The 26,428-nt window shown below is 32.7% G+C and overlaps 5 protein-coding genes and 2 long non-coding RNA genes across 9 annotated transcripts; 4 read left to right on the forward strand and 3 right to left on the reverse strand.

Annotated features, from left to right (window-relative positions):
- LOC104732034 (uncharacterized) lies at positions 1-695 on the forward strand. The gene has a single exon (XM_010451562.3). It carries the CDS (start codon positions 63-65, stop codon positions 468-470), a length of 408 nt encoding a protein of 135 aa, XP_010449864.2. The 5' UTR covers positions 1-62; the 3' UTR covers positions 471-695.
- Positions 696-2,842: 2,147 nt separating this feature from the next.
- LOC104732035 (uncharacterized) lies at positions 2,843-3,484 on the reverse strand. The gene has a single exon (XM_010451563.3). The coding sequence runs from the start codon at positions 3,407-3,409 to the stop codon at positions 3,170-3,172; it is 240 nt and encodes a 79-aa protein (XP_010449865.1). The 5' UTR covers positions 3,410-3,484; the 3' UTR covers positions 2,843-3,169.
- Positions 3,485-8,819: 5,335 nt separating this feature from the next.
- On the forward strand, positions 8,820-9,520 carry LOC104732036 (uncharacterized). Its single transcript, XM_010451564.3, has one exon. The coding sequence runs from the start codon at positions 8,918-8,920 to the stop codon at positions 9,188-9,190; it is 273 nt and encodes a 90-aa protein (XP_010449866.1). The 5' UTR covers positions 8,820-8,917; the 3' UTR covers positions 9,191-9,520.
- Positions 9,521-14,510: 4,990 nt separating this feature from the next.
- LOC104732037 (uncharacterized) lies at positions 14,511-16,020 on the reverse strand. The gene is made up of 3 exons (XR_758714.3): positions 15,846-16,020; positions 15,630-15,762; positions 14,511-15,275 (listed from the first exon to the last, which is right to left on the reverse strand). It is a non-coding gene; the product is annotated as an uncharacterized LOC104732037 (long non-coding RNA).
- A 1,531-nt stretch (positions 16,021-17,551) lies between these two features.
- On the forward strand, positions 17,552-18,394 carry LOC104732038 (uncharacterized). The gene has a single exon (XM_010451565.3). It carries the CDS (start codon positions 17,640-17,642, stop codon positions 18,057-18,059), a length of 420 nt encoding a protein of 139 aa, XP_010449867.2. The 5' UTR covers positions 17,552-17,639; the 3' UTR covers positions 18,060-18,394.
- A 2,674-nt stretch (positions 18,395-21,068) lies between these two features.
- Positions 21,069-22,242, reverse strand: LOC109128136 (uncharacterized). The gene is made up of 3 exons (XR_002034596.2): positions 22,181-22,242; positions 21,991-22,081; positions 21,069-21,405 (listed from the first exon to the last, which is right to left on the reverse strand). It is a non-coding gene; the product is annotated as an uncharacterized LOC109128136 (long non-coding RNA).
- A 986-nt stretch (positions 22,243-23,228) lies between these two features.
- Positions 23,229-25,879, forward strand: LOC104732040 (putative pectinesterase/pectinesterase inhibitor 43). 3 transcript variants are annotated; one of them, XM_010451566.2, is made up of 4 exons: positions 23,229-23,932; positions 24,046-24,763; positions 24,920-25,304; positions 25,395-25,879. In XM_010451566.2, the coding sequence occupies exons 1-4, from the start codon at positions 23,261-23,263 to the stop codon at positions 25,693-25,695; spliced, it is 2,076 nt and encodes a 691-aa protein (XP_010449868.1). In that variant the 5' UTR covers positions 23,229-23,260; the 3' UTR covers positions 25,696-25,879. The 3 variants fall into 3 exon arrangements, with proteins under 3 accessions (XP_010449868.1, XP_087335829.1, XP_087335830.1); XM_087479703.1 differs by having other exon boundaries at positions 24,956-25,304; XM_087479704.1 differs by lacking the exon at positions 25,395-25,879 and having other exon boundaries at positions 24,949-25,179.
- Positions 25,880-26,428: the final 549 nt, after the last annotated feature.

The following is a 26,428-nucleotide window of genomic DNA, read 5'->3' on the forward strand; positions in this document are numbered from 1 at the left end:
TCAAAGATAACACACAAAGAAAAATACAACTTTCTTCTCTTCTAGTTTGTTATTTGACGGCAATGGCTCAAAATGATAGGGATACAAGAATCGCCCAAAAGGCTTTTGAAATAGTCGATAACGTGTATGGTAAGTCCCAAAAAATAACCCCTAAACCATATGTTCCTGAAAACGAGTTTCCTATTCATTTTAACCAAAATTCCTACGAATATGGTGGTCCCAAATTTTATACGGTGAAAGAGTCAACTAGTACTATTACTGCTCGCCGAGTCATATATCAATCTCCAAATGAGTCAACTATAGTAAAACCGATTGTTTATCATCCTACGGATCGTATTCAATACTTCAGTGGCGCCCGTCCTTTTGTTGGCCATGTTGACCGCTTTGAGAGGCCGAAAAAACGGGCTATTAGCTGTGACGAGGCCGTTCAGCGCTATGGAGGGGTGCTTATAAAGGAGTTTCGTAATTAAGTGGGGTGGAACGCAAGCTATGCAAGCTGAAGATCGATGCAATATACTAAGTGATAACAAGTATGATAGTTTATATTTCTGCCTTCGGAAAAAGTACAAACCAAGACATATGTGTTTGTTACTTAAATAAGGTTTAGATCACTACCAACTGTTGGGTCTGTTATGTATTCAAATGAAGTGATATAAGCTGAAACTACTCTAAGCTGAAACTATAATGTTATGGTGTAACTACTAGTAATGTAATCTGATATGCTTTTCTATTAAATGGAATTATGTAAACATTAAAACATGTATGGCATGCGCAATGAAACACGTCAATGAGCATGCAATAATGCATGTCCTATACACCAAGAATAGAAAAGTTCTTTTTGTTATCGGATATAAAAACGAGTTGACGACAAATATCGATCATGACTTTTATACTTGATAATTAATTTTGCATGTATCTAAATAGTCGGATGATCTACAAAGTGAGTTGATTTAAAAAACTCTCTAGTTTGATTATATATATATGTGCATACTACTGTGTACTCAGTATATTTGCCCGTGTCATCTAAAAATTAACTCAATCGTGATATTTTTGCAAATGCAATTAAAATCATACTGTTTTTCTCTTATATATCATTTGCTTCTCAAAACGGTATCCCTGTAAAAGTTAATACATGTATGGAAGCTTAAACTAAAAATATATATATATATATATATATATATATTGTGAAGTCAAAAATAAAATCACAACCTTAGAGCATCTCCATCACTTTAGAACAATAGAACCTATAACTTTTTTTTTTCTGTGTCGAACAGTATACGAGAACTAAAATATAAATATTTTTGATATAATTAAGAATTAAATTTTAAATAAAAAATAAACTAAACCAATCACAGATGCACATATGTCTCCAAGAGTTTGTAGTGTGTGAAATACGGTTATGATCATTATTCTACTTTCTATCTTTCTTTTCTATTAAATTTATTTTTTAATAGTGAAATACTCCTTCAGAGAAGTTAAGATCATCTCCAATAGTGAAAAACTTCAATGGTAAACTTTTTCTTAAAAAAATTGAAATATTATTTTTGAAAATTCAAATTTATTTAACTTGTCATACTGAACAAAATAAAGCAAAATGAACCAAAAGGAGATACAACTTGCCACCTTCCTTAACTTGTTCTCCTGCCATCTTCTTTTACAAGTCAACTTATCATCTTCTTTTACTTGTCAACTTGCCAAAACTGATTGAAACCGAAAACATAAACACAAACCATATGCAAGAAGCAAGAAGGAGAGAAAGTCGAGAAAGAGAAAGAGAAAGGAAATAAAATTTTTTTTGTTTTTGTCTAAAAAATTAACCAACCAGATATTACGCGAAATTGACATTTAATCTTTGTATACATGTCCTTTCCATTGGCTTTTAACTTTAATGAAGTACATTAAGAATATGATCTAACTAATCCTGAAAGCTAGCTCAAGAGAGAAGGATTGCCATATCCTTTATATATTGCCTAAAGATCTTTACCCCATCCGATATGGGACTTTAGACTCTAATAAAATATAACACTATCGACTAAAACAGTCGAGGTTAAAATGTGGGTGAAACGTCTTAGTTCACCACCATATTCAGTCAGAACATAAAACCGTTAAACCAACATATATGGGAAAAATTTCGATTCAGAAATATATACATTGAAAGACATATAGGACAATGGTCAAAATTCTGATTGTATATTGTACTATACGATAGTTACGGTGGAGAAATACGATGTTTTCTCTCAAATGTGTAACGTAGCATTTATATTACATTTTAAATAACATATTTATAACTTTAATAAAAGGAAACACAATGCTTTGAGAAAAAAAGAATGCTTATGCTTTTTTTTTGTTTCCTTTTCCTTTCAATTTCTCAGTCTCCTTTCATCATATCATCATCATTCCATCACTGTAAACGGATATCAAATTTATGCCTATAAAGATTCTTCTTCTTTAGAGCCATAAGAAAGAGCTACTTAAACTGAAATTCAGTTAATAAGAAAAAAAAAACGCTGAGAATGTTGTACTTTTATATTTAAATATTAATTATTACAGTATTTAAAAATTTATCATTCAAAAAATAACTGTAGTGTCACATCAAACATTTTAATAGAATACTGTATAAGCGGTCATTAGCGGTCGTAAAGTTGCAAGTGTTACACGTATAACTAGTTTTTGTATACATATACAAATAGACTGTGTACACATAAAGTTGGTATAATTCCTTAGAAAACTCGTATTGTTCGTGTATATTTTGGAAATAGTTATATACGTATATAGTTTGTGACTTTTGTTACTGGAATTTTTCCTTATAGTTTTGTGTAGGTAATTTTGTTAGGTTCCTATCTAATCGAAAATTTACTAATTTAAAATATAAACATAAATACATAATGATCAGGTTACATATACGTACATTTACATGTTACAAACAGACACAAATCCAAGTTGACATTATTACAACAAAACTCTCAAGGGAGTAAAGTTTGAACCGGTCTGCATCCACTCACACCATATCTAATTTAGAAAGAAAGAAAAAACTGTAAAAGAGCCTAACATCTTTGGCCATACTAACTTTTTCATCCCTTAACTAGAACGTTGAGGCTTGTTGCTTGCGTTTGGTTTAAGCAAGAGAGAAGAAACATATTTTTTAGTTGCGCAAAAACGGCTGCTTGAACTAGCTCGTTGAACATTGATATACCAAAAAGGTGGCACTGGTGGAAGACGTTATGGACTCTTTGACGGTACGTACTTGTGGACCGTAGTAGATGTAAGAACTATTTTGGGTATAGAGAGAAGAGAGGTTGGGGTTACAAGGATAAGGAATATTAGGATTTGACATGGAAGTGTTTCTGTTGTGCTTTTGTAACCCATCTCCTGCTACCATCGCATGGCGGTCCTTTCGAGCAAGTTCCATAGTAGTAGAAAGACTATGTGAAGGAGAGAGAGATTAAGAAATGTATTGATTTTGTTGTTTTGGGTGGTTAGGAAAAACAACTAAGTTAGTGGATTTTATATAGATAGAGTCCTGAGGGTGTAATTGTCTTTCTGACATGATAATATTAACATTAAATTAATAATATGATTTTCATAAAATTGTACTACTTAAGTTAATATTCTTCGAATGTGTTTATTGATTTATTGACGGAGAATTTTTAAATCTAATCAATAGATAGACAAACTTGTCAGAGTTTAAATTTAAAATTAAGTCATATTACGAAAATAATTTAATACTTTTCAATATATATACGAGGGTGTTCGTATATGGTTAATAAATTCATGGTTTTTGTAGGAATGTTGCAATATGCTTGTTTGATTCGTATGAATTTGACATAATTTGTAGCTGGTCGATCGAGATAGGATTTTAAAGAACCCGGCCCTTCGCACTGACGCTTTAAGGTAGTGGTTTTGCTGGATTCGGCGGCACATTAGGTATATATATACATATATGAGTTGGAGAGAACAAGATCTTGATTTTTCTTAAAGCCTAAACAAATAGTACCGGTCAGAACCAAGAAGACTCTTTTAAGACAAGACCAAGCTGGTAGCAATATATTCATGACTTTTAACATGATTTGTAAGGAATATATATCGAAATATCATATTGGATGATAACGTGTAATGGAAGTATGTATACTCTAATGTACATAAGCAATGTATCAATTAAAATATCATGTATTCTTAGAGTAGAAAAAATCTTGAGAAATCTTGGGAGAGAAGGGATATGGGATCTGCTTCCGGAGGTTAAAGCGACACTGCTTGGAGAAAAGGAGAAAAGTCGGTAAGGATTTGGTATTCGTTATATTCTCTATTATTTCTTCTCTTTTAGCATCTTATTCAACTCTATTATTATTCCTCTTTATCTCTTTTCATAGACTCCTTTCAGTTTTTTGTTCTCAGAATAATATATCCAAGGATGCCAGTTTTTAGATATTATAATTCTTATCGTAATGAACTAAATCACTAATGATATTATCATGAACTTTTTTTTTTTTTTTTGTAAGAGACCGTAGCATTTGTTGTCTAAAAACGTTTTTACAATTAGTGCATCTTTTCGTAGAAATCAGCTTACGAGATTTTTCAAATCCTAAAATTTTAATACATACATATACATATGAATATTTCAGGCATGACAATAAATATGTGTATGAAAGTTTTATATCAGTACTATATCAGTATACCGTAATTCATAAAACCAAGGATTTGACTTAATTAATTCCGAGTTGGAGAATTTTACCAGATCTGATTTTTCTTGCTTTAAAATCCTTCATCGTGAGATTTGTAATTGGTTTGACACCCTAGTTCTATTGCAAAAAAAAAAGGCCATAGTATAGATTTCGCACCTGAAAAAGATGATTAAATTGATGAAGAATTTCGAAACCATAACCTATCAAACGCTGCAAATAAAACCCCTAATATAAAACACACAATTTATCGTTTTGACCATTAGTTTAAAAAACGTTTGTGTTTTATGTTTTATTTATAAACAACTTTTTTAAAAACGGAGGAAAGCTATGATAGAGAAAGATAAGAGCTTGGAAGCTATACATCCAAGGGTTTAAGGAACAATCTGAAAGCAATAGACTGTAAACGATACACAAAACTCGCCATGTACTACAAATAAATCATATCAACGATCCAGTGGACGACGGTAAGTTGTTAAATTTAAAAACCCATAGCTTTTGAATACATTGTTAAATTCAAAAGAAATCAGTTTCTCTTTTATTTTATTTTTTAACTTGGTATATCTCTTTTTTGATACAGAACTTAGTATAAGTTTTAACAAGATATCAATCTTCCTCCTGAATCTAAAACTTGATTATATAATTTGAGATATTTGAATCCTTCTATATATATATATATATATTTTTGAACAGAAAAGGATGAAAATATTCATTCATTATTAAGCAACATTAAATTCTTGGACCCTTAGTTTTGTAGGAATCTGTCTCTCTATAAAAGAAGTTTCAACTTGGTACAATATATTATTTTTCTTTGTTGAAGAACTTGTTATAATATAATTTCGGGCAAGATATAAATCTTCGTCCCAATCGAATCCAAATCTATGCTTTAACAAAAAAAAAATATATCTAAAAACTGTTTTATAATTTAAGATATTTGAATCCTTGTAATTTTTTTCTAACAGACAAAGGTGGAAAGATTCATTTAGTATTAACCAACACTAGGTTAGATCCGCGCTACGCTGGAGGATACTTTTTATAACTATTTTTAGATATATTGAAGTATTGAAAATATAATTTTTAAAAAATTGAATTAACCGTAAAAAACTATGGTTTATACAATAATAAGATAGAAGATGCATTAATAAAATAAACATAGAAAAATCTCAAATTTAAGATCGATTTATAAATATTTACATTTAAATCGGATAGACTTAAATACTTAATTGTATAAATAGAACTAACCATAATGTATGTTCTATTTTATTTTCTTTACCTTTTGTGGGAGAGATATATTATTAATATAGTTTGAATTTATGATGTACTTTTTGTAGTTTATACAAATTTAATCACATAATTGTTATATAGTGTTTTTTTTTGGTTAAGAAATTTCTTATCAAGCATAATTTATTACAATGGTTTAGCATTCTTAAACTGCAATGTCAAAAACAAACCTTCCAAAAACTTAATTCCAGATAAAACAAAACAAAAGCAACTATGCTATGAATATGAGCTCACATATTCAAATCGATATCAAAATGCAGTTTAGTTCATAAAATAACTCAGTAATAAATCTAAAGCAAACACTATTGAGCTAAATCCTATAGTTCCATACCAATTTGGACAATGTTCACAAGCCAGAACTTGTTTACATTTTTATTCATAATCTTCAATCACCTAACAAAGAAATACTTCAAAAATGTCAAATTTCCCTTCTACCCTCGAAATCAAGGCGAATACCAAATTCGCAACGAGATTCAATCGGGAAAACTCAAAATTTCTCTTCTACACACAACCACGAACACAAAGATAAATCATAAAAAAAACTCATAAAAAATCATAGATTCGAGATAGCAACACAATTTATTTTCCACATGATCCACAGTCTTGGCTTTTGCTTAACTCGATGGAATTCGAATAAAATAAAAAAAGAAAGAGGCAGCTGCTAGAAGGGGGAATTTTTTTTATTTAGATTTATTAGACCATCTACATCCCAGCAACGCTCATCGTTCTCTCAAAATAATATATTTTAATTGTTTTATTTTAATATTATTATATATTTAAATAATAAATCTGGATAAAGAAAATAAACTTATTAGAAACTAACACATGTCCTTTTTGTCCAGAGAACCGATTCTTACGGTTCTGGAAGAAGAAACGCTACTCAATTTTTATCTTCCTTTATTATTTTCTTTTTTAATTAATAGTACCCCTAAGAGAAACTACCATTGGCCATGCTCTTATGTCTTTTTTAAAAAATTATTTGAGAAGATATACGAACTTGAAAAAATATATGTTAATATTGATTTTTTTTAATTGGGTTGTGAATATTTTTAAATTTGGGTTAAAAATATTATTTAGAAGAAAAAATTCCTTAACCAACACGCAAAAGAAAATGAAAATTTTAGAGTAAGTCTACCTCATTTTGTTAAACGTATATGATTCTGAGCTATTGCTTTAGAAATATTTCACTCAATAATCGGTAAATCGAGGAAAGCGATGAAGATGTTCATATAATTTGGTTGTACGTTAGGCTGCTAACTGTTAAACGATGTTGTATCACTTTATTCAATTTATTTGGCCATAATGAATATTAAAGCCCAGTAGGAAGGGCTATATGTGTGATAGGACATGGAACATAATTCAATTTCTATTGGCAATAGAAGTACGTGATGAATTGTATTAATTCTTATATTTTGATTAGTTAACTTTTTTAATTGATGTATCAATACTAGTTTCAAAGTTAAAACTGATGTGTAAGAAGAAGAAAACAACACATTCTAGTTTTATTATATTAATTAAAAAGCTTAGAAAAAACCCTAAATTTTATTTAATCCCACACTTGCAAGTAATCATAAAGATCTCAATAAAAGAAAAGAAAGTAAAAGACATTTATATATGTCTATTTCAGTAAAACAAACGGTGGATAGAAAAAGAAATTAGCCAAATTGTTTTTCATCTTATTTTAGTGGTTTGTGATATTATAGGGAACGTTTGTCTTCAGACCATTTACAGTATTTAATTTTCGATAGATAAAACAAAAAGGCAGACAGCAAAAGTTTATTGGTAAAATTTTGTTATGAATTTTGTTGTTGTTGTTGTGAGTTTTATTAGAAAACTTCGTTCATATCTTTGTACTGGTAATACTTCATTATGTCTAGCTTCATGAAATTTTTTACAAAAGCTGTTGTAACATTGAGTCATTGATCAATGTTTTAAGCACGAATATATATATTTTAGATTTTTTAAAAGGAGGCAAAAAGTTTTGGAAAGCCGGTGATCCATTCGCCAGAGCCGGATGGTTTTGTGTCCAGTTTCAAGATCCGACGTCAAGTATGGGAGCTACTAACTTTCGACGGAATCTTCCCCCCTTACACGCTGAAGTCGAAGCTTTCATCTGGGATCTGGTATATGCATTGTATGATCGGACATGATTACCGTAATGTGGCGTTCTACTCATACTGCTCTGATTTGGTGAAGATGGTGTCTTCGCCATATGACTGGCCGGCGCTCTCGACATATCTCGACGATATCAAGATAGACAGGGAGGAATTTTCTTCTTTTTCCTTATCTTTTATTCCTAGAAATGCAAATGTAAAAGTGGATCTTTTGGCACACCATACGCACACATCTCTGCATCATGTTTTGTATGTAAATAATTTTTTTCTTATTGACTCTGAGCTAATCTTCTATTAAAAAAAAAAAAAAGGCAAATAGTCTGTTTTTATATTTGACAGTCTTTGGTTTCCTTCGGATAGTATGAGACGTAGTTCATACCGATCGAAATGGTGGAAATTAAATTACTCTTTCTGTTTCATATATACCCATAATATGAAAGGATTTATCCAAAAAGGAAAAAAAGGATCGGCCAGACCGTCAAACCGTCCATGACCTTTGTGAGGGAATAATAAATTTGATTCCATGTTTGAGATGACTACACGTATCATATTTTCAACAAGGAATATATTAGACTTTGAACTTTATATTAAATAGAATAAAACAAAATGAAGACGAGTGTAAGTGTTCATATGGAAATATACAAGTGGATAATTCCTAATCACAATTTCACTAAATAAAGTAATGAAAAGCTATTTGTAAAGGAGTATGGGCATTGGGAGGATTTGCACACACTATATAAAGGATTAAAGAGATATCTATCCCAAATCACACACTAGAACGAAAGACACAAAGATAACACACTAAAACAAAACACTTTCAAAGGTTCTTCTCTTCTTTCAGCTTCGATGGCAATGGCTCAAAATGATAAGAATAGATGGGTCGCTCAAAAGGGCTTTGAAATGCTCGATACGTACCTTCCTTATCTATTCCCACCTGAGTCAACTATAAGAGAACCTGTCGTTTCTTACCCGGAACATATTAAATCCTTTGGCGGTACCCGTCCTTTTGTTGGCAATCCCAACCGGTCTGAGAGGCAGAAAGGACGGGCTATTACCTGCGATGAGGCGGTCAGACTCTATGGAGGGGTACTTGTAAAGGAATTTCGCAATCGTAAATAAGCCGTGTAAAATAACTAATTTCAAGTTATGTTTGAAGATGCATGGTGAGTTTGTAAGTAAGTGTGGTGATCTTTATTTCTGCTTTAGAAAATAGTGCAGACCAACACATATGCTAAAGCTTTTGTAACGGTTTTGAGTTAGAATAAGCTTTAGATCACAAAGAAGTGTTTGTGTCTGTTATGTATTTAGAAGTACTATATGTTGAAGCTTTGTATAATAGGGGGATGTTACGGTGCTATGTAAACATATGTATGTTTCTTGACTCTTTGTAAACATAAGTAAGCATGCATGTGTTAAAAGACTTTAATAAGCATGTCATATATGCACCAAGCTGGGCCTAATATTTTTAGAGACGTCAAGCAGAACAAAAATATTTGACCCGTTTTGGAGGTAATTCCTAAAAACTAAAAAGTATAGATACTGTATATTAGAGAAATGCCCTACTCAAGAAATACACCTCTCTTACGTTTTAAGACATTTTAAGAAAGTTTTAATAATGAAATTTGTTTTTATAATATGTATGTACATTTATATATACTAACAGAAAGTAATTATGTGATTTGATAGAATCCAATAGTAATAAATAAAAACAAAGAGTAATGAAAGCATAAAATAATTCGATTCTGCAAAAAGTATTTAAATGTGTTGTGGTCCTGTGGAACCTTAAATATAGAGAATAATTATTTTTTCCAATTTGTTTAGCAGATTAAGAAACTAACTAGATCTAAGACCCGTGTTAGAGCACGGATTAAAGTTTATTTTATTTATATTGTAATTTATATAAAATATAACTTATGTGATTGTTTTAAAAAGTTTTTTAGATAAAACATTATGCAATAAAATCATATGTTAAATATGATGGCTTAAAAAAAGACACATATTTTGTCAGTTTTATATTGTTAATGAGTCTAGATAAGTACTCGTGCTATAACACTGGTTAACTTTTATTTTATACAAAAATTTGTATATTTTCTATTTTAAAATAAAATTTTAATATATTGTATTAGGTTATATATGTGAAGTTATTTTAACAATGTATATTATACATCATGACTTAAATGTCATTATAAGACATAATTGTGTAAATTTGGTTTTTAAAAAGCGAATTATTATATTATGAGTAATTCAATATATTGTTATATTTTTTGTTTTAATATACTTGGTTTCTTGAAATTCTTTCATATTATTAACATAGCTATAACAAATCAATTGAGAGTGTTTATAGTTTCTAACTTTTATATCAAGTTTCAATATATTAAAAATATTTCAAAATAAATTATTTAAGTTTATTATATTATATAAAATTATAAAATTCAACAAAAAATATAAAATTGAATTTAAATAGTCAAATTTTGACCCGTTACTCAAAATGTTTTTAAATTCAATAGATATTATTTTTAAAGAATAATATTATTATAGCTTGAACATTTTATAGATTGAACAATTTATATTTGTTTTTAAAAATTCAACTTATATCTGGAAACAAAAATATTTTTCAATTATAATAAATAATATGATAATTTATTTGTTTCAAAAAATAGAATCATATATAAAAATGAGAGGTGAAGTATAATAATAATTAACAAATTAATATGTTAAGTTAGATATCAAAAGATTTTATTTGATAAATAATTTAACAAAAGAAATTAATATGCTAAGTTAGATGATATGATTCTTTAGAATATTCTGTTTAAGATTTTCTGTATAACATACTGTATTTGTAACCAATTAATCTATCAATTAATGTATAACCTATTTGTAACCAACTTGTTAAAACTATATAGTGTACAAAACAATGTTGTGTACTTCCGTTTTATTATAAAGGGGATTGCAGTTTTAATTGATTGAGTTCTGTAAGTAGAGATCCCATAACTCGATGCGTTTTTTTGTGTGGCTCGAATCTATTAATGTGTGTACTCTACTTCCTTTCAGGCCGGCTCGCATATGCATAAAATGTAGTACTAGTTTAGTTAAAACATTAATCTAAGAAGTTGTCTTCGTAGATGACTAGGGAGCCATGTATTTTGTGGTATGAATTTTGCATGATTTTATTTTATTTTTGAAAAAGGGTTGTATGATTTTTTTTCGTTGTTGAGCTTTCTCTTTTTCCATTATCAAAAAACCTTTTCTAACCAAGCTTTCCGGCGTCGGTGAAGTCTTTGCCCGCCGGCGTCTGGATCTAATCGACCATTATTTTGTTCAACTCTTCTATTTTTTATTATAATTTTTTAAAAGTTTTTTCCCAACTTTTTCCCCTTTTTTAACATTTTCAAACCCTAATAAAATCTGTTTCAGATCACACTAACGAACACCGTATGTTTCCGCCGATCTTTCACTCACTGGAGAGTTTCTCTTCGCAAATCTCGGGGCCAAACATACTTATTCCTCACCGTGTCAATTTCAAGTGAAAATAGGGTTTTCTCTAGTGGATCTAATTTTTATCGTCAAACCAAACTGAGGCTACCGGCTGTTCCCGCCGATATTTTACTCACCGGAGATGCTCCTTACAGCATAAACCTCTCCGCCACTCTCGGGCAGCCATCACATCTTTGTTTCAGCTTGGCAATCGTTTGTAAAGTTAGGATTTTCCCTAGTAGACCTAGCTACCAATGGTGACTCTTACGCCGATCTCTCACTCACCGGAGAAGTTCCCTGCACCGTAGATCTCTCCGCAATTCTCGGGCGGCTACCAATCTCGACATCCCTCGCGGCTCTTCCTTCTGAAACTAGGGTTTTCTCCAGTGGACCTAGATTTTAGCTTAGGCACATTAAGTCCAAAAAGTCCTAAATCCACCAACTCCTCTCAAATATGCAACATTAGCAAGTTTAAGCCCACTTCCTCACCGTCTATGACTCGTCATTGCCAAGTTCTGTTCTGTTTCCCAATAACTGATGGTCGAAGACTCCATTGGAGAAAGGTAACACCAGCTCTGCTTTGGCCACTCATACATTTTGTACAGAACCTGGCTATAGTTGTTTTTAGGGGATTGCAGTTTGAGTATAAATCAATACAGTTCTATATGTTTCTCGATCTGCTCTAAGTGATATGCTTGGCCTTGAACTCTCTATGTTCAATGACGAGTATCTCTTAAGCTGGTCATCTGATGATTCCAAGCATCCTTCTCGTACCACTCCCATCATCCAGATCTCAGACCAATTAACTTTTATTGCGACTTATCGAAATGATCTGATCCTTATGCTTTGGATGGTAAAGCAACCTTGTCACGACTTCAAAACCATAGACTCCCGGATCTTTGCTGTTTTGTTACTGTGGGTAGTGCTTCTCGCCCCGGTGGACTCCAAAACATCGATTCTATTCTCAACGTCTCAACGTCTTTTGACCGTGACCAACCAATCGTTCTTCGAATTTTTCAAGGATGGCCTCTCGACTTACTAGGACCTCACATGTGTCAAGGGGCTTCCATGCTCATGGTGCACAGCTCTTGGATATACGATCGATGAACTATCTTTCTAACCTTTTGGCATTGGAGAATGCCTTTGTTTGTATTGTTTTGAACTTTGCAAATCTTGCTTTTTGTACTTGTATTTGTGGCTATCTTGAATGAATGAATTAAAGCAACTGTTTTGACAAAAAAAAAAAAAAAAAATCCACAAATCTCGACCTATGATCAAACTCCTGGCTTAACACAAAGTGAATTCGAATTTCGATGTAAAAGCTGCTGAATTAGACATCATTAAAACGATTTGGTTAAAGGCAACTCCTCTCAGTGAATGTTACATCATACATCCAATGTTTTTTTCTTTTTTTAACCCAACAAAGAACTCCTCATTTTACAAGAAAAAAATTCATATTTATATTCTTAGACAATATAATTTACTTTTTAATTATCTGTAATAAATGTTTCTGGATCTTGATCGATGATGATAGATATTTTAAAAAATTCCGGTTAAACATATACTTCTAATCTTTTTTGAGGGTCCTGAAAACATCTACAAGGATGAATACTAATTTATAGACGCTTTACTGTATTTTTTCAAAAAAAAGTTCCAGACTAAATTAATGTACCAATACAAAACTAATATACAAGTACTAACACAAAAAACATAAATTTGCATGGTGACAACTGACAAATATAAACAAACATAAACGATGTGACCGACATATCATAACCAAAGCTGTGCAAACGTTAACGATTATCAAAAACGACTGAAAATATAATATCCCAACTCAAACAAAGCAAAATTGTCTACAAAAACAAACACCATCCTTTTATAACAAAATTAAACAATGAAACAAACTGACAAACAAATTTTAGTTTAAAATCATTTTGTATTTCAAAAACCGTTAACCAAACTTTCAAAATCAACTTGATCGGTAAAACAATGAAATCACTCAACCTTTTCTATGACATACTCGGACGAAGAGAAGATTTTTTTCAATTTTGTTCACTCTATCATTTTCAAGAGTGTCAACTTTTTCTTTTCATTTTCACTCTATTAGAAATCCATATTTTTTTCGAAGTTCTTCATTATACATTGAGACTTTAATGTATTTAACTTATAAGCCTTTATTATAATTAACTAGACAAAAACCCATCCAATGTGCAAGTTTAAAGTTTATAATTAAAATTAAATTTAAGAAAATATATTAAAATATATTGTATATTATTTATAAAAACAAATAAATATATGTGACCTTGGTTTTTTCTCAAAACCAAATGCCATAGACGGCCCCTTCTTTTTCTCTCACGTCCCCCCCGACTCTGACTATAAGTCTTATAACTGTAAAACCATATAAATTGTCTCTCGGTTCAACCTGACATTTACAATGGCCAATGAATGGGCGCTGTCATTTGTTTCTTTTCTTTCTACTTAAGTCGTGAAAATTCGAGTAGAAAGCAATTGGGTTCATTGAGTAACTCGAGTTTATATTTTCCGGTCGTTTTCGTCTTCTGGTTTTGGTTTTAATTAATGAAAAAAAAAATTAAAAATCAAGTTAAGAAACAATAAATAATATTAGTTTTAAGTCACATATGTTATGTTTGTTTGTGCATTAATGTAGTATAGATCTTGTGCAAAGTGTTGAGTATTACGAAAATACATAATTTGCTTATTTTTTATAAGAGAAGAAAATATTATTAACGATTATTAAAATTTCATCTTGATCATTAGAATTTAGAAATCAATATTTTTTTATGATAATATTAAAAAATTTATAATGTTTAGCTTGATAATATGATGGACAATTGGCAAATATATATATATACTAGTAGTAGTACGGGACAAACAAACTTGTATTAAAAAAAAGGGAAATCAAGATGATTATTTTTAGTTGATTTTGATAAAATGCGGGAAAATAGTTAAAATTGATGTATATACCATTATTGTTAATCATTTGGTTACTGAGTTTTATCACAAGTGTGAGAAAGAGATTTGGCTCAAATGACTAAAGACATGTAAGTAAAGCTTCGAAAAAGAATCATAAGAAATTCCAACTGAAACTAACATGAGTTGTGAATTGAAATAATTTTTTACTGAACACTCTCATATTATTGATTTCACCTTACTTTTACGTTCACCCAAAAGGGTTTTATACTCCAAGTGGAACAATCTGAAATCCTCATATTATTGATTTCAAACGATGCCTAATTATGTTGAGTGATTTGCCTTGGGAGTGGAGAATCTCAACCTATTTGGATCGATGAGCCTTCATCTTTGTACATGCACCGACCTTCTTCTTTACTCTGATGCACGAAGAGACGTGTTGACGACTGTGGTGTACCTTTTAGTGCTTCATTTGTTTAACTGGGCTTGTCTTCAGTTGTTGTTGTGGTTTTGTTGAGTGGTCGAGGCCCATCTTCTTCGACTCCTCTGTTTCAAGGACGGATAAGAGGCGGAGAAGTGTGGAATAACATCTCAGACATGTCGTCTTTGGTTGGAAACAGCTCTTCAAGTAGATCATATAAACTCGATGTATGCAAGATGCGATACAAATTCAAGAGTTCGTCACAATTTCTTTAGGCTGCGGCTACGATGGCCTTTTTTAGGGTGAGAAAGCTCAGACCCTTAAATTTGTGACTCCAATTCCGTCAACATAATCTCCGATAATGAAACGCAAACAACTCTGAAAAACAGATCATAGAACAACTCATATGAGAATACAAATAGATCTAAAGCAACAATGGAATGAAATTATAACAAAATTTGATTTAGAAAAGGGCAAAGAAACGGGAGAATGATAAAATCAAATCATGTAGTCTGCAGGAAATTGTAAACATAAAGACAAACAATGTGAAGAGTAGGAGTGAAGGAAATGATGAATTTTTCAACAGTTGAATAGGAAGGGAGAAGTGGAGGAGATTAATGATATCGTGGAAAGGAGCAATTGAAAAAGAGGGGTTTGTTATGTTTTTCATGAGCTCTATTTAAAAGAATAATCTATTTCAGAGTAAAGTGATACGAATAACATAAAACATACCAATGTAGAATACTTCCTGGTTTTATCTTTTGGATAAAAATTCTAAGTCCCAGATATTAGAGCTCTGATCTTCCATTCTTTTTTCAAAGAATTTAGATTTGAAAAAAGAGTATAATCCAGAGGCATCTTCCAACTGTATTAAAAGAAAAATCGGAATTAATATGAGTTAAAGAGAAAATATATGGATATGAACAAAAACTAAAAGATTTACGTTACCTGCGTGAGAATTGTAATTGTGGTTTATATAGCAACTACAAAAAAAAACGATGGAGTGGAGATAAATAACAGAGAAGGATCGAGAGAGAAGACACTAAAATTGGATTTAAATAGCAGATTCGCTAGTAACCATAATCATGAACGTGGATGCGTTAGTGGGCATAAATATAGGGATGACTTTTTCTTTTTGTTACAGGTTGTGTTGATCGTAAATCTTAGTTGGAGGAACGATGAAGAACCAAAAAAATTGTGGGCTTGGGCTATAACACATAAAATTAGACCTTTTTAATAGTCCAAAGGTTTTTATAATTTCATAACATTTAGGTCCTGATCGGTAACGACTGTTATTTGTGGCTGTAGAGACTTTGACTGTATAAAATTTGGCTGTAGATACTTTAACTGTTAAAATCTGATTATTAAAAAACAAACTTTTAAAACTGTAATTGTAATTTTATGAAAAATAAAATTATAAGAACATACAAAGGTGATGATAAAAATAATAAATTTGTGAAGAGAAGTGGATATTAAAAGAAAGAGAAAAAAATACTAATAATTAATCTATAAAAAAAGGTTTGTATTAAAATATATATAAAATTATATAAAGTTTTTAATTATGATAGAGAAAGAAAAAAAAAAGTTTTGTAAATTTGTTGGTTTTAAAAGTTTTACAGCGTCATTTTGAAGCTTAAAAAAAAGAAGGAAAATAAGGAAAGGAAAAAATTAAAGTGGCTGTATAAACTTTAAAAATTAAAAAGTTATTAAAGCTTGATTGGCAAATAAAATGATTTTAAGACTTTTAAATGATTTTAAAGTCTTAAAAGTCTTCACCAATCAGGACCTTAATTGGTTAATTTATTTTTATTTTAGACTTCATATTTTTAAAGGATCGTGTGTATATGTGTTTTCGTTTTTCTTTTAACTAAAAAAATCTGATGTGGTAAGTTTTTATTGACCAGGTGACTTGTGAATTATAAAATAAAAGATAGGACGAAAGCTCTGTATGAAGAGTGATTTTTTAAAAAGAATCATTCTAGAAAGGATATCCAGTTGATTGCTCTAAGCATAATTTAGGTTCTTTATATATATTTAAAATTTCAGATGAAAATAAACATAAAATATAATTTATGTATTTTTATTTTATTTTCGGCAGACTTTGATATATGGTTTTGAAAAAATTTCCCTCAGGCAGAGCCATGCGTCAGTTCATACAAAAATGATTACAAAGAACAAATGAAACAAACATTTCTTAATTATAGAGCGATGGTCTTTAAAATTGAGTTCAAATCGTGAATTTTGTCCTAACTAATATGCATACTTAATCTTGATAAATTTATCATGATATGTTAAATATCTAAATATATGGGAATGAAAGGAACGGATAGGGCAGACCGTCGCACCGCCCATGGCCTTTGAATCAGATATACATTATTGAGGGAATAATGATTATTTAAATTCTTTGATATGAATTATTATTTAAATTTGATTCCATCTTTTGTGATGATTACACGTATCGATAGATATTATTCACAAGGAATATATTAGAACTTACAACATCATATTAATATAATAAAAGAAACCGAGTGTTTTCTTACCAAAAAAAAATAAAAAATAAAATAAAACGAGTGTTCATAAGAAAATACAAGTGGATAGAAAAGTAACGAAATGCTCTTGTTAAAAAGAGTATAATGGTGCTATATAAACGGCATTGGCCTTCTTTTCCTTATCAACTAAAACCAAAGAAACGAGGATAATACACTAATTACAAAACTCCTCTCTTCTCTTCTTTGCGCTTCAATGGCAATGGCTCAAAACGATAGGAATACAAGGATTGCTCAAAAGGCTTTTGAAATGGTTGATAAGGTGTATGGTAAGTCCCCTAAACAAACCACTAAACCATATGATCCTAAAGACGAGTTCCCTTCTCGTTTTAGCCAAAATGCTTACAAATATAGTGGTCCAAAAGTTTATACCGTACAAGAGGCGACTAGTAGTACTACTATTAGTTGTAGTCGAGCTATTTATATGTACTCACCTGAGTCAACTATGAAAGAACCTGTTGTCTCTCACCCCACTGCTCATATTCAATACTTCGGTGGTGCCCGTCCTTTTGTTGGCAATCCCAACCGGTTTGAGAGGCCTAAAGGACGAGTTATTAACTGCGACGAGGCTGCCCAACTCTATGGAGGGGTGCTTATAAAGCAATTTCGTAAATAAGCGGTGTAAACCTCAAGTTATGTTGAAGATGCATGGTGAGTTTGTAATTAAGTGTGATAATTTCTATCTCTACTTTGGAATGTGCAGACCGACACAGATGCGAAAGCTTGTTGTAACGGGTTTGACTTGGAATAAGCTTTAGATCACATCCAAGTGTGTGTGTGTGTCTGTTATGTATTTAGAAATAGTTTATGGTGAAGCTTATGTAATGTAAAATGCGATCGTGCTATGTATACAATGTGTAATGTGTCTCTACTTTTTGTATGCATAAATAAGCAAGTATTAAAAACTTAAATATTTGACCCTTTTTCTAAGGGAATAATATCTTTTCATCAGTATTTTTTTTCTTAATCATAGAGCGGTTTTGCATATGCGCTATTATCTTGTTTTCGTAGGCGTTACAGAGTAAATCATGAAAACACATATTACACGACATATTTAGTTAATTAATCATGTCGTTACATCCTACATTAATTACTTTTAGTTAGTTTTACCATAATTGTATTAATTTGTTTTCGTGGACGGTCTCTTTTATTTTTTGGTTCTCAAACCCTAAATAACTTTTTTGAAGATGAGGTGAAAAGAACTTTGTGTGACAATAAAAAAACGAGAGACTTACTAGTTTGACCCAAATTGAGCAGTTAATTGCTAGATTAGCTCCTAAAATTTGAGGGTCAGTTGGGTTAGTTTCATACCAAAAATACCTTTTTTTTGCTTTGTTAGGAAAAAAACAAAAGTCAATATTACCCTTTGTAAAAAATTCCTGCAATTTCGGTTTTTTTTTTTTTTTTTTTAAAGTCTGCCATACATGTAATGGCAGACTAATTTGCAAGTGGCAGATTTATTGTTGATGGCAGTTTTTTTTTTGGCAGACTTATTTTAGATGGCAGATTAATTTGCAGAATTTGATGGCAGATTTGTTTTATATGGCAGATTTATTTGAAGTGTGTAACGACAGATTTTTCATGGACAGCAGATTTTCTTAACACGACAGACTTATATATAAAGTTATGACAGATTTTCATTGTTTTAGTCAAATTTCTAGGAATTTTGTGGCAGATTTTTTATGATTGTTGCAACAGTTTTATTTTTTCACTTAAAAAATCTGTCACATTACGACAGATTTATATACGTAAAAATAATTGCTAGTTTGACATCTAGTGGTGACAGATTTTTTTTTAGTTATGACTGACTTTTGGATTGAAGGGAAAATCTGTTGTTTGATAACAGATTTTCAAAAGTCTTTTAAAAATTGCTATATTGACCCACATGCACAATATATGTTGTGGCAGATTTTCTTATGTTATGACAGTTTTTTTTTTCTTACTAAAAAATCTGCTGCTTAATAACAGATTTATTATATATAAATACAATGATAACAGTTTTGTTTTTTGTTGATATAGTGACAGCAGATTTGTTATCTGTAATGACAAATCTATTATTTTGCATTTGATAACAGATTTTTTATAACAGATTTTTTACAGAGTAATGACAGATTTATTAGCGCCTTTGGTGACAGATTTTTTTTTAAGTTAAGCGACAGACTTTTGTAGCAGTTGCCATATATGGCGAGAATCTAGGGTTTACCCTTTTTTGCTCTTTTGTATCGTGCCTCCCCTCCCCTATATCGACTGAAATTTTTTTCTTTTTTTGGTTCATCTTATTTTTCCATAAATTCCTTCTTCCTCCTTTCCAATGTGGATTTAATCATGCTTTCTTCCTTTTGGGGTTCATAATCGACTTGTCTATTATTTTCCTTTTAAGGTGGTTTTTTTTTTTCATTTCCTCCTTCACGTTTTAGAGTAATTCACATTCAACCAAGAGAATATGAAGCAGGTGATTCTCGTTTGTGGTAATTGGATCTTTGACAACAATAAATGGTTGTTTGTTGTTGATAATGAAAGGGGTTCACGAATTCTACAATGTAACGATCAAAGCAGATTTGATGATTGCATTGGAATGGTTTATGAGGATTACAGGCTGGATAACAAGGTATTTGATGTTGTCTTGAGTTACAAGATCTCGAAGAGGTTATTGCAGGATTTACCCGGTGATACACCACCAGTTATTATTGATAATTCTCGTCAGTTTCACACTTTTCTGGGACAATTGGAAAGGGATACAGGTCGACTTTGTCTTGAAGTGAAGAAGAAAATACAGACTGATTTGAATCACAAAGGTAAGAAACGAGGAAGAGATGAAAATGATCAGGTTGGAGAAGAGTATCTTGATATGGCCAGCGACACAAATGAAGAAGAGATGGATGAAGATGATAGTAGATTTGATTATTGTGATGATTCTGACGGAACAGATTCTGATGATGAGAATTTTACCCTGTATGGAATTCCACCAGAAGAAGAGGATCATAAATTGCCAATGAAGAAAAAGAGTTCATCTTTTTATATTGAAGAAAATAAGGAACCAGTTGATGTCTCAAAGGTAGACTTGTCTTCTGTGAATTTGGCTGTTGGGCAAATGTATGATACAAAGGAGCACCTAAAAACACGGTTGAAGATACTAACCTTGGTTCAAAGGTTTGATTATTATGTTTACAAATCGAGACCAACCTTATTGATTGTAAAGTGTTAGGTTAAAGGATGCAAGTGGAGGGTAACAGCTGCAACATTAAGACACTTTCCAAAGTTTGAGGTGCGTGTGTTTATTTCAGCACATACATGTTCAGTAAAAGAGCGCTCTATGCGTGCCCGACAAGCAGATCATCATATTCTAGGAGAGTTGTACAAAGATTTTGTTGGTGGAGTTGGTCCCAAGGTACTGCCAATGCATGTTGCTGAAGCGTTGAATAAACGTTTTCATATCAAGGTATAATTTTTCTATTTATTTAGCATTATTTCGATTATTTTGTTTACCAGTAGTATTTTTCCGTTTTTTTCACAACAATGAAAAAAAAATATTTGTTGATGATAGATGGATTATTGGAAAGCATATCGAACGTTAAGGCATGCTCGCAAGTTGGTCAGGGGTAGTCCAGAGAGTGGTTATGAGCAGCTTCCTACATATTTGTATATGATAAAAAGGGCAAATCTAATTGGCCTATCACCGATCAAAGACCAAACCTCATGGATGTTGTTGATTCTCAGCTGATGTGTGAGTAGATAGTGAACTCTCTGCGCAGCCCATGTGTATTCCAATTCAGCAAACTTTATAAACACTCCAAGAGATGATTCCTTCAGTTTATCCCACACGTCCACACCTAATCCTTCTCTCAAAAATCCAATTTTTGACATAAAACAATTGTGGTTCATGCTTCTATGTTGGAGAGGTGATTTCCCTTCTTCATAAAGTAGAGGAGGATATTTGATGCTATTGCTTGAAGATGCCATTCCTAAACAATATATCAAATCTCTCATTAAAAGAAATCAAAGAGAATCCGATAAGCAATTATATCCAAAAACAACAAATCGACACAAAAAAAATATATAAAATCAAGACACAATTCTTCAATGACTAAAGACTCAAAATATATAAAAACGTGAAGCTCATGACCATCAATTGAGACTTGTGGACAACAGTTGGAATTGAAACTTGATCAGTGACACAATATACTTTTTTTTCTATTACTTAAAAATGTTAGATATCCAATGATCTCAAAAGAGAACTACTTACGTAACAATTCATGGCCATTTGGTTACTATATATTCCAGAATTCTGACACGCATTACCAACAATCAGATGTAGTATAACTAACACCAAACAAGAGTCACCAAGAAAAGAAGAAAAAAGGTTTGTTCAGACTATTAGCTGCAGTATAGACATCAAGAACCAATGTAAAAAAAACAAACATTCAACTCTCACGTTAAAAAATAATCTTAATCTGCAAATTATAAACATTGTCATTGTTGATAGAATCCTGTAAATTTACTAACAGAAAAACAAAAATCCCATCCGTGAATAAGGATAAAAGATATACCTGCTTTTAGTTTGGACAATTATCTGCAGATGGTTGATTTAATCTTCTGTTAAGTCCAATGCCACTTGTATATCAAATCCTCCTTAGGACTCTAAAATCATACAAACATCATACAATTCAATGGAAATCAAAGAGCTTGCATAATGTAGACAGTGATAATTGGAGAAAATATCATATCATAAAGCCTAACCGGAATAATCAAGCTATTGAGGATCAAGACCCAACAAGAAGCCTAATCCTGCCCACCGAATCTGTCACAAGAGCAAGACCCAAAAAAAAACAAGGTTAATCTACAATTGCAATTAACAATTCTGTCATTATTATAATAATCCAATTAAAACTCACCGCCAGAGAAAATCACCAACCACCGAAGCCACTAAGTTCAAAGCCACCGGAATTCTTTAACCCAACTACGCCGGTGTCTGTAACTGGATGGAGCAGTGAACACCGGTGATTACAAATCACCAACCACCGAAGCCACTAAGTTCTTATTTCGCCGCCGGAACTCTTTAACCCAACTACGCCGGTATCTGTAACTGGATGGAACAGTGAACACCGGTGATTACAGCTCTTAATCGCCGGTGGAAGATGACGGCAAATCTGGTTTTTATGGGGACTGTATAACCTCTTCTTCGTTCTTTGTTCTTCGCCGGCGGAGGACACAAAGTTTTCTATTGTTTTAAAAAAAAAATTTCGGGTTTGGGATGTTTTGATTTAATCGATTTGGTTTGGGATTTTTTCTTTTTGGGATGTTTTCTATTGATTTAATAGAAAAGTGTCGGGTTTTCTATTGTTTCTCACTTAATTTTTATTTCTTATTTTATTTTTGGTTGGGCTTTTGGTAATTTTAACATAATATTGTGTTATTCTAGTTTTTCCCTAAAAGAGGGTGTCAATCTAGCAATATTTTTTCAAATTTGTGTCAATCTGGTCCATTTTCACTAAAAAAATAGAAGTGAAGTAGTACTCCGGATTTTAGAATGTAACTAGGGAAAAGATTTAAGATATGTTTTATACATCCAATTTTGTGATTAATCACCTCCAGTGGTAAAAAAAGAAAATTCAATTTCCCCGCAAGTAAAGCAAAAACCACTGGAAACAAATTTCAAATCTTTCTGAGAATCTAATTACTGCCTCATGTTTTTTTAACGGTAAATGTGTAACTTTCCCTCCCTTCTTCCACATATAAGTAGAACTTGGAAACCAACTCAGATTTAGCAATTGATATTCTAAAAAAATCCAAAAAAAATCTCCGGGAAAAAAAGAAAGAATGTGGAATGGATCGAATTATTCAAACAAGATGAAGAAGTATGTCGTGTTAGGCGTCGCGGTTCTCATTATAGCAATGGTCATTTGTGTGGAGGCCGATGATGGCAGCATCCCGAGTAGAAAAACAGAAGAGATTCACCGTGAAAGCAAGCTGGTGATAACAAAGACTGCAGTGAGTATTATATGTGCCTCCACCGATTACAAAGAAGATTGCACATCGAGTCTCGCAACTGTGAGGTCGCCTGATCCCCGAAGTCTAATAAGAGGTGCGTTCGACCTGGCTATCTTGTCGATTCGAAGTGGAATCGACAGGGGGTTGATTGATCTAAAGAAAAGAGCGGATGCGGATATGCACACGAGGGAGGCGCTTAATACTTGCCGAGAGCTAATGGATGATGCAATTGATGATCTTCGAAAAACAAGGGATAGATTTAGGGGATTTTTGTTTACTAGATTGCCAGACTTTGTTGAGGATCTTTGTGTGTGGCTTAGCGGATCAATCACATACCAACAGACGTGCATTGATGGATTTGAAGGGATCGATAGCGAAGCGGCCATGATGATGGAGAGAGTCCTGAGGAAAGGGCAGCATCTAACTAGCAATGGCTTAGCCATTGCCTCAAATCTTGATAATTTATTGAAGGCTTTCCGTATTCCAATTCCATTTCTTGGGGTACGTACCTTCACGTCACACTTTATCAACCAACCTTCATTTCAGTATCATTCTTTAACTTTGTCCTACGAATGTGTAATACTAATACACACTGGATTTTATGTCTCCAACAGTCAAGGGGCAGACTCGGCATTTTGGGATCGCGTTCTTCGCAAGATGAATCGTTGGGTTCTTCCCAAGACCCGCCTCCAAGTTTGGATTCTGAAAATTCTCCAGCAACAATGGACTCTTCTGAGAATCCACCATCAAATAACAGACCGTTAGATTCTTCCGAGACTCGGCCGTTGGAATCTTCCCAAACTTCTCCTCAAAACTCGACTTCTTCCGAGAATCAACCACTGGCTTCTTCCGACATTCCTTCTCAAAAATCAACTTCTACCGAGAGTCGACCATTGGGTCCTCCTCAGAACTCAGATTCTTCCATAACTGGACCGTTGGATCCTCTGCGAAAATTAAATCCCCTTAGAAAATTTGATTCTTCAAACGATCGACACTTATCAGAGGAAGGAGAGTTCCCACCATGGGTGACACTGCATTCGCGGAGGCTTCTTGCACGTAGACCTACAAATAGTATCAGAGCGAACGTTGTTGTTGCAAAGGATGGGAGTGGTAAGTGCAAGACTATTGCACAAGCATTGGCAATGGTACCAATGAAAAACAAAAGGAAGTTTGTGATTCACATAAAGCAAGGTGTCTACAAGGAAACAGTAGAGGTAACCAAAAAAATGCTTAACGTCATGTTCGTCGGAGACGGACCAACAAAGACGATTATCACTGGAGACATTGCCTTCTTACCAAACCGAGTTGGCACCTTCCGCACTGCCACCGTTGGTAAATTATATATAACATTTTACATATATAGGTGTTAATATAATTTATCTATTATTGATTTAATCTAAACTATCAAAAAGGTTTATTAAAAAAAAAATCCACAGTAAGTTTGATGAATGAGTTGATTCTTATATATATTTTTGATGGTGTTTGAAACGGTGAATGGGGACTATTTCATGGCAAAGGACATAGGGTTCGAGAACACGGCAGGAGCAGCACGCCATCAAGCAGTCGCACTCCGAGTTTCGGCAGATTTTGCCGTGTTTTTTAACTGTCATATGAATGGTTACCAAGACACGCTTTACGTCCATACCCATCGTCAATTCTACCGCGATTGCCGCATCTCTGGCACCATTGATTTCGTCTTTGGTGATGCTAAGGCAGTTTTTCAGAACTGCGTATTTGTCATCCGCCGTCCCATGGATAACCAACAATGTATCGTCACAGCCCAAGGACGAAAAGACCGGCGTGAGACGACTGGAATTGTTATCCACAATAGTCGTATAATCGGTGATGCGTCATATCTTCCCGTCAAAGCCAAGTAACTATAATTAATATTTAGTCAAGTGCTCTAACCATGTATGATTTTTTTAAAGAACCGTTGTTTATATGGACCTATATTTATATACAGGAACAGAGCATTTTTGGGACGGCCATGGAAGGAGTATTCGAGGACAATCATAATGAACACAGAGATTGATGATGTGATAGACCCAGAAGGTTGGTTGAAATGGAACGAGACGTTTGCACTCAACACGTTGTACTACACTGAGTACCGCAACAGAGGTCGTGGTTCGGGTCAGGCTCGCCGGGTTAAGTGGAGAGGTATCCGACGGATCTCTCCTAGAGCCGCAAGGGAGTTCTCCCCAGGGAATTTCCTACGTGGCAACACATGGATCCCACAAACGCGTATACCGTACAATGCTAACTGAGCATACATGTCATTATATCATCTCACTCTTTCTTATGGTAAAGTGGTTTGTGTAATTGTGGTTTAATTTGTAGTGTATATAAATCTGGAGAAACAAGATTTGTATATAGTTTTTTTTTTTGGTGGGAAAGTATATAATATAGGTGACAAAAAATAGTGCTTTTTTATATTTGTATTTATTGAAAATGTTTTTTTTCTTCTAATTTTATTATTACGATGCAAATTGTAGAATTAAGAGAATATGTGTGTGTCTTATTAAACAACGGCGTTACAACGTCTATATACACGACTCAATCTCTGAGAAACCCTACACAAGACTTGCCGAGCAAGTTATACACATTAGACACAAACCGCAGCCCATATGCGGCCCAATACTCCCCCTCAAGTTGGAGGAGGAAGTGAAACGAGACCCAACTTGGACATGAGAAGGGTAAACTGTTGAAAACCAAGAGCTTTTGTCAATATGTCGGCCAGTTGATCTTCGGAGCGAACATGGGCTGTCGAGATAACACCATCCTGAATAGCGTCGCGTACAAAATGACAATCCCGTTCGATGTGCTTCGTACGTTCGTGAAAGATGGGATTTGCCGCAATGTGTAAAGCAGCTTTGTTGTCACAAAACAACCTCGTCGGAGCGTGTTGTGGGAACCCAAAATCTTCAAGAAGCTGACGCAACCAAATAATTTCCTTCAAAGCATCGGCCATGGAGCGGTATTCCGCCTCTGCCGAAGAAC

The sequence above is a fragment of the Camelina sativa genome, chromosome 12, assembly GCF_030686135.1.
Source record: "Camelina sativa cultivar CO46 ecotype springtype chromosome 12, ASM3068613v1".
Classification (NCBI taxonomy): Eukaryota; Viridiplantae; Streptophyta; class Magnoliopsida; order Brassicales; family Brassicaceae; genus Camelina; species Camelina sativa.